Source organism: Primulina eburnea, chromosome 5, assembly GCF_022965805.1.
Source record: "Primulina eburnea isolate SZY01 chromosome 5, ASM2296580v1, whole genome shotgun sequence".
Lineage (NCBI taxonomy): Eukaryota > Viridiplantae > Streptophyta > Magnoliopsida > Lamiales > Gesneriaceae > Primulina > Primulina eburnea.
Window position 1 is genome coordinate 16,767,704 of NC_133105.1, and position 7,832 is coordinate 16,775,535.

Below are 7,832 nucleotides of genomic sequence, written 5' to 3' on the forward strand. Positions count from 1 at the left end.
AAAAGGAAAGGAAGTTGTTCAGGAGTCTGAAGCTCCAAATGTTAGAGGACTTAACGAGAATGATTGGGGAAGACGAGGTCGTCATCCTCGTGGTGAAGCACGAAATGTCAACGTCGTGCATGAAGTGGATCAGTTGACCAGAGGAATGGGTGAAATGGAACTAGTCATATCCCGATTTCAGAACATGCGTCCTCCTCGATTCTTTGGGAATGAAGATGGTGAGAAAGCTATTGCATGGCTAAAAAGTATGAAGCGTTTGTTTAATATGTTGGAGTACACCCCTGAATTGCAGCTTAAGTTGGCTATTTGTCAATTAAAAGACCGAGCCCAGTTATGGTGGGAAACTACCGAGGAAGCTCTGAAAGAGTCGGGTGAAAGAGTTACTTGGGATGTGTTTTGTGCACAGTTTGCTCGAGAGTATTCACCGCCTTCGTATTATTTGGCCAAGGAAGCTGAATTTAATAGATTGGCTCAAGGTAACATGACTGTAGTGGAGTATGTCTCTCAATTCTCAGCGCTTCTTGCATATGTCCCTCATGTTGCTAGCAGTGATCGGAACAAGCTATCGCATTTTATGCAAGGGTTGAATCGAACCATTTGCACTTTAGTAGTAGCTGGAGCACCTGTTAATTATGTCGATGCTGTTGAGAAAGCCAAGAATGTGGAGGCAAGTTTACTTTTGGCAGACCCACAGTCAGTTCAATCAGGTTTTCCTCAGAGTTTCGGGGGCAATGTGCCGATGCCAGTTGGTGCACCACTATACCGTCCTTTACTGCCATATCAGCCTTCGCAGTCTTATCAGCAACCAAAGCAGCAAAACTTTAAGGCCAAAGGAAAACAGTTCAAGAAACAGACTCGTAGTAGTTCTTCTAGTTCCGGCAGTCAGCGTGGAAGTTCAGTTGGGTCACCAGTTGGAGTATTTTGTGATCGTTGTGGTGGTAAGCATTTCAGCACTCAGTGTACGGGAGTTCATGGATCTTGTAATATCTGTGGGCAAGTTGGACATTATGCTAGGGTATGTCCGAATGCAGTAAGACAACAATTTCAGCAACCTCAGTTTGGTCAGGATTTTAGAGGACCAGCAACTAGACCTTTTGTTCCGACTCAGTCTTTTCAGTAGTCTAGCTATCCTCAGCCTAGAGGTTCGGTTCAGCAGCGTTTCCCAGGGCCACAGCAAGCTCGAGTTCATGCTTTAACCCAGGATCAAGTTCAAAATGCACCGGGCGGAGTTATTGCAGGTATCTGCCTTATTTTTAATCATCCTGGTCGTATACTGATAGATACAGGAGCATCTCATTTATTTGTATCTGCTATATTTGTTGATGGGCATGAGATTGCTACTATTTCGTTGATAGATATTGTGTCAGTCTCTACTTCTACCGGTGTATGTTTGATGTCTCATGAGATAATTCTGAATTGTGTGATTAGATTCGATGATAATATTATGATAACTAATCTCATAAAGCTAGATATGTCTGACTTCGACTGTATTCTGGGAATGGATACTCTGTCTAATTATCGAGCTACCGTTGATTGTTTCCATGGAGTCGTCAGATTCAGACCGTATTATGGTAGTAAATGGAATTTTTACGGTAGTGATTCACAATCACGTATTCCATTAGTGTCAACAATGGAAATGTTTAGAATCTTGTCGACAGGAAATGAAGGATTCATGATCTATGCAGTTGATGCGACACAGGGAAAAAGATTTAACGTTTCTGATATTCCTGTTGTCAAGGAATTCCCTGATGTATTTCCCGATGAAATTCCTGGATTTCCACCCCAGCGGGAAATCGATTTTAGCATTGAGTTGGTGCCCGGGACAAATCCTATTTCGAGAGCACCATACCGTTTGGCTCCAGCGGAATTGAAAGAACTGAAAGAGGAATTACAGGACTTACTAGAAAAAGGCTATATTAGACCAAGTATGTCACCTTGGGGAGCTCCGGTATTGTTTGTCAAAAAGAAAGACGGAACGATGAGAATGTGCATTGATTACAGGCAGTTGAACAAATCTACTGTGAAGAATAAGTATCCTCTGTCGCGTATTGATGATTTGTTTGATCAGTTGCAGGGTACGTCTGTGTATTCAAAGATCGATCTTCGTTCTGGCTATCATCAGCTTCGAGTTCGAGAGGAAGATGTTCCGATGACAGCATTTAGAATGCATTATGGGCATTATGAATTTCTAGTTGTGCCTTTTGGATTGACTAATGCTCCTGCGGTTTTTATGGATTTGATGAATCGTGTTTTTCGAGAATTTATAGACAGATTTGTTATTGTCTTCATAGATGACATTCTGATTTATTCGAAAACAAAGAAGGAACATCGAGAACATTTAAGGTTGGTCCTCCAGACACTCAGAGCAGCGCAATTGTATGCAAAATTTTCTAAATGTGAATTCTGGCTGGACAGAGTTGTATTTCTGGGTCATGTTATATCAGCTCAAGGAGTATCAGTGGATCCTAGTAAAGTGGAAGCTGTTATCAATTGGCTAACACCGACGAATATTTCTGATATTCGCAGTTTCTTGGGTTTGGCAGGATATTATAGGCGTTTCATTGAAGGATTTTCTATTATCGCAAGGCCTATGACTCAATTAACGCAAAAAGATCGACGTTTTGTGTGGTCTGATGAATGTGAGTCAAATTTTCAGACTTTGAAGGAAAAGTTGACAACAGCTCCAGTGCTAGCTTTGCCATCAGGCTCAGGTGGATACGTTGTTTGTTCAGATGCATCTCTAAATGGACTTGGATGTTCTAATGCAAAATGGGCGAGTGATTGCATATGCTTCTCGTCAGTTGAAGCCGCATGAGACCCGATATCCAGTGCATGACTTAGAGTTGGCTGCCATTGTGTTTGCATTGAAGTTATGGTGTCATTATCTGTACGGTGAGCAGTTTGTGATTTATTCGGATCACAAGAGTCTTAAATATCTTTTCTCACAGCCTGACTTGAACATGAGACAACGTCGATGGATGGAATTGCTTAAAGACTTTGATTGTGAGATTCAGTATCAACCAGGTCGAATGAATCTTGTTGCAGATGCTCTCAGCAGGAAAGTTCAGAATGCTATGCTGACATCTTTGACTATCTCTAAAGTTCACGAGCACTTGAGAACTTCAGGATGGACTTATCAGATCAATGGAGACTACTTTATAGTTTCATCTATTCAAGTCGAGCCACAGATTTTATCCAGAATCAAAGCAGCACAGAAGACCGATCCGCATATTCATAGATTGAAAGAATTGCCTAGAACAGGTCAGACAGAAAATTTTAGTGTTGCTTCAGATGGTAGTCTGTTGTGGTTCCTAATTTGATAGATTTGAAAGAAGCCATACTAAGGGAAGCACATTGTAGTCGACACAGTATTCACCCAGGAATTCGAAAGATGTATCATACCTTGAGAGCTCTTTATTGGTGGGAAGGTATGAAGAAAGATATTTCTCATTTTGTGGCTAAATGTTTAACGTCTCAACAAGTTAAAGCTGAGAGGATGAGACCTGGTGGAATGTTACATAGTCTTAAAGTACCGCAGTGGAACTGGGAGCACATTGCTATGGATTTTGTGACTCATTTGCCTCGTTCTAATCGTGGTTGTGATGCGATTTGGGTGATTGTTGATAGATTGTCTAAATCAGCTCATTTTATTCCGTATGATCGTACTTGCACTTATTTGAAAATGGCGAAACTGTACATTGATCATATAGTGAGATTGCATGGTGTGCCAGTAACCATAGTATCTGATCGTGATCCAAGATTTGTTTCGAAGTTTTGGGGAAGTTTGCAATCAGCTTTGGGTTCAAAGTTGGCTATGAGCACTGCCTATCACCCGCAGACAGATGGTCAGTCAGAAAGAACCATCCAGACTCTAGAGGATATGTTACGAGCAGTAGTGATGGATTTCAAAGGTGGTTGGCAAGAATCATTGTCTTTGGTTGAATTCTCTTACAATAATAGTTTTCAGGTAACAATCGGTATGGCACCATTTGAAGCTTTGTATGGAAGAAAGTGCAGATCACCGATATGTTGGGAAGATGTAGGAGAAAGACAGATGTCAAGACCAGAATTTATTCAAGAGATGAAAGATAAGTTGAATTGATTACGAAAAGGATGAAAGCAGCCCAAGATCGTCAAGCCAGCTATGCTAATAAAAGGCGTAGACCTTTAGAGTTCCAAGAGGGCGATTATGTTTTCTTGAAAGTATCACCATTCCGGGGTACTATGAGATTTGGACATAAAGGGAAGTTAGATCCACGTTATATTGGTCCATATATAATTGCTGAGAGGATTGGCACATTGGCGTATCGTTTGGATTTGCCGCCGAATTTGTCTTTGATACATAATGTGTTTCATATATCTATGTTGCGGAAGTATGAGCCAGATCCGTCTCATATCTTGAATGTCGAGGATGTGGAGTTGGACAGTTCTCTTAGCTATGTTGAACATCCTATGCAAATTTTGGACCGTAAGGGAAGACAGCTCAGGAACAAGATGATTCCACTAGTTTTGGTGCAATGGAGTAGGCATGGAAGAGAAAAATCTACATGGGAATTAGAAGCAAAGATGTGACAAGAATGGCCTCATTTGTTTGAGAATGTAATGAATTACGCGATGTATTCTGAATTTCCTATGAATTATCAGATGTAATGTTGTCAATATCAGTGTTGTGTTTGTTAAATTTCGAGGACGAAATCTTTTATAGTGGGGGAGAATGTGAGGCCCAATACCTTAAATAGGCCCAGCCCATTTCAGATTTTAATTTAAATACTTTAATCCAACCCATTTCTCCTAAATCAGACAGATCGCTCACTCCAGAAATGTCATTTTCCCTTCCAACAACCCTTTGCTTCGCTTCTCTTTCTGCAGAAATCATGCAGCGTTCCAGCGGCCAAATTTTGTGCAGCAGCTTAGCAAATCTTCTTCCTCCAGTTTATTAGAGTATTTCTTGCCTTGAATCGAAAGGTTGCCAGCTCGATTGGTCATGTTTTTCCAGCAACAGTACGTGTAAGCTTCGATTCGGTTTAGGTAAGCTTTTGGCCTCGAATTTTTGTTGTTCTTGGTGTATTAGTTTATATAAGTGAAGAATTGAGCTTTTCCCCTAAATTTCCAGCTAGGTTTCCAGCGTGAACAGTGTTTCCGGCGACTTTTCCGGTGAGCCATCCTTGCGAAATCACCGTTGTGCATTCTAGCCTCGGGTATTGAGGTATTAAGCTTGAAATTCCAGATTTTTGAAAGGGTTAATAGGCTGCCCGGAATTCGTATGTTAACCGAGACGATTTAATTTGTTTTAGTCGTTTGGTATGCATTGGATTGAAGTATATAGCGAATTTATATTGTAGGATTTATCGTTGGACGAGTTCATCCGATATTCCTTAAGATTTTCTGTGGTATTGTAAGTTGCAATTGAGGTACGCTCAAACCTATATCATTATGACGCTTATATTGGCGTGTAAGAATATTTGGTGAATGTTGCTTGCTATTATGTGCATTGAATGTTTATTTTTGATGCATTCATGCATTATTTATGTTGGCATATGTAGTGACCCGTTCCAGAATCACCTACTAATGAAGAACTAAGCATGCAATTAACTTAATTAATAACAATCAGAGATAATAGCGGAAAAGGTCAACAAATGATAGTTATACAACCCCATCGAAAATCCATAACAACTCAGAATGAAAAGAAAGTATACGGTACAACCATATCGAATCAAAGAGTACTGAATAAATAACTCCACCGGCTACTCAACGTCCTCCTCCTCCTCCTGAGCCATCCAACCTGAGGCCTGCCCCGTGGGAATGGGGTGTCCAAGATAAACAAAACCGAGGACGTGAGCGATAAGAACGCCCAGTACAAAAGCATGAGTATACAAGCCTATATGAAATGCACATGCTATGATATGATACCAGGGTAGTCAAGAAACAGGAGTAACAAAGGATCTCAAAATGCTCAGTCTAGAGGCGCCAAGTGGATAGTGCCGCGCGGTACTCCTCTGGGTCACTGCATCCACTACAAGAACAGACGTGGACCTAAAATGTCCCGGATCACCGAAGCCCTCCCGACCCGTCGGTCACTGTGTACTCTCGGTGTCCATGCGTCCACAAGACAAGATAGGGCTGAGCGGCCCCACAAGATATAGCTTATCTCGAAAGAGATACAGCTCAACAGTAAAGGCTATCTCGAAGGAGATACGGCTCAATATGAAATGCAACATGCATCATAAAACGGGACATAATAGCATGCATCATATGACATATATCAATGCACCACATAATCATGCAACACATATAAGAATGTATACTCGACCAGGATATCTCGGATAGTACTTTCGTACCTCAAACCAGCAGATCCTAACAATCAGTCCTAGACTCACGCCTGCGTCCGCAGTCAGCCCACTGGTGCCGCTAGCTCCAAACTAGAGCACAGCTCCGCTACAACACTAGTAGCTCCCCGCTAGTGCCCGAACCTCGGAAAAAGACTAGAACCTGTCAGAAACGACTGAAATGCTCTGGAACACTCTGAAATGGCGAGTCACAAATGAAGCCTCGCGCCTCTATTTATAGCCAACGTTCGGACGATCCGATCCACTTCGGACGCTCCGATCCGGCACACTTCGGACGGTCCGAACCCTGATCGGACGATCCGAATCTTGCATGTCTTCCACGAGTACAGCCACCTGTCTCGGACGGTCCGAACCCACTTCGGATGATCCGAACTCTTCCACGTGTCCAGAACCCTTCCACGTGTCCAGCCACCTGTCTCGGACGGTCCGAACCCACTTCGGATGATCCGAACCCTCTTCGGACGATCCGAACCTGGTTCGGTCCTTCCGATCCCACCGAAAATAATTAATCCAATAATTAACTCAAATTAGGAATCGGGATACTACATCATAACATATTGAGCCTTGACTCCTTTGACGGCTATTTATGTTGATTCTGTTGAGATATTGAGTCATCAGAGGGACGAGTGGGTTAGGATTAGCCACATTCCCAGATGACAGCTAGGGACGAGCGACTTAGCTACTCGCATTCCCGATGCTACGTGCATGGACGAGCGGCGATATGATGCTGCATTCCTGGCACGGGTGGCCACTGTTACTGTTGATGATGCTATCCGTTTGGACTCCTTTTGGTATCCATTGTTCCGTTGTTACCATTCATGCATCTCATAGCATTGCATTTACTTGGTATTATTACATGGCTTTTATATACGTCGTGATTTTACTGGTTTGCCGTACTGGGGTCCGACCCCTGTTTTCTTTTGATGTTGTGGTTGTTTTTGATGACTTAACAGGTCATTCCAGGGGTTTTGACGCGTCTGATGGAGCGTCAGCGAGTGGTACCCAGTAGTCAATCGGTTTGTGTCAGAGTTCCCAGATATTTATATATATTATTCTGGTTTGATACATTTGCCAGGGAGATGCCCTGTGTAGCTGTATGGTTATGTTTTAATGTTTGGATTTTTATTTGTAGTATGTTGTGTCTAGTCCTGACCAGTGCGGCTGTAGGATGTTGTTGTAGTTGATTGTGAACTTGGTATTATTTTCGAGCGTATATTGTTGTTGTTGTGTTTTGAAATTTTTGGGATGTCCTACTTACGGGGAGGTCATGCCGAAATTTCTGTAGGCCCTAATGAACGTTTTAAACTCGTTTTCGCTGTTTACACCATTTAATCCTTGTTGTGTGGTAATTATATATCAATTAAAAGCACGGGCCCTGACATTTTTAGTAGTATTTTAATTTATAGTAATATTTTAAACTACAAACATTTCAGAGTGTACGTGTGATATGAAACAAAACGGCCATATCACACTCAGTCATAAGCC

The 7,832-nt window shown here is 42.0% G+C and overlaps 1 protein-coding gene across 1 annotated transcript; it reads left to right on the top strand.

Moving 5' to 3' along the window:
• Positions 1-4,113: 4,113 nt before the first annotated feature.
• LOC140831405 (uncharacterized) lies at positions 4,114-4,572 on the top strand. Its single transcript, XM_073195158.1, has one exon. It carries the CDS (start codon positions 4,114-4,116, stop codon positions 4,570-4,572), a length of 459 nt encoding a protein of 152 aa, XP_073051259.1.
• The last annotated feature ends 3,260 nt before the right edge of the window (positions 4,573-7,832 follow it).

Coding starts and splice junctions, on each gene's coding strand:
- LOC140831405 (XM_073195158.1), top strand. CDS start 4,114: ATGAAAGCAGCCCAAGATCGTCAAGCCAGCTATGCTAATAAAAGGCGT.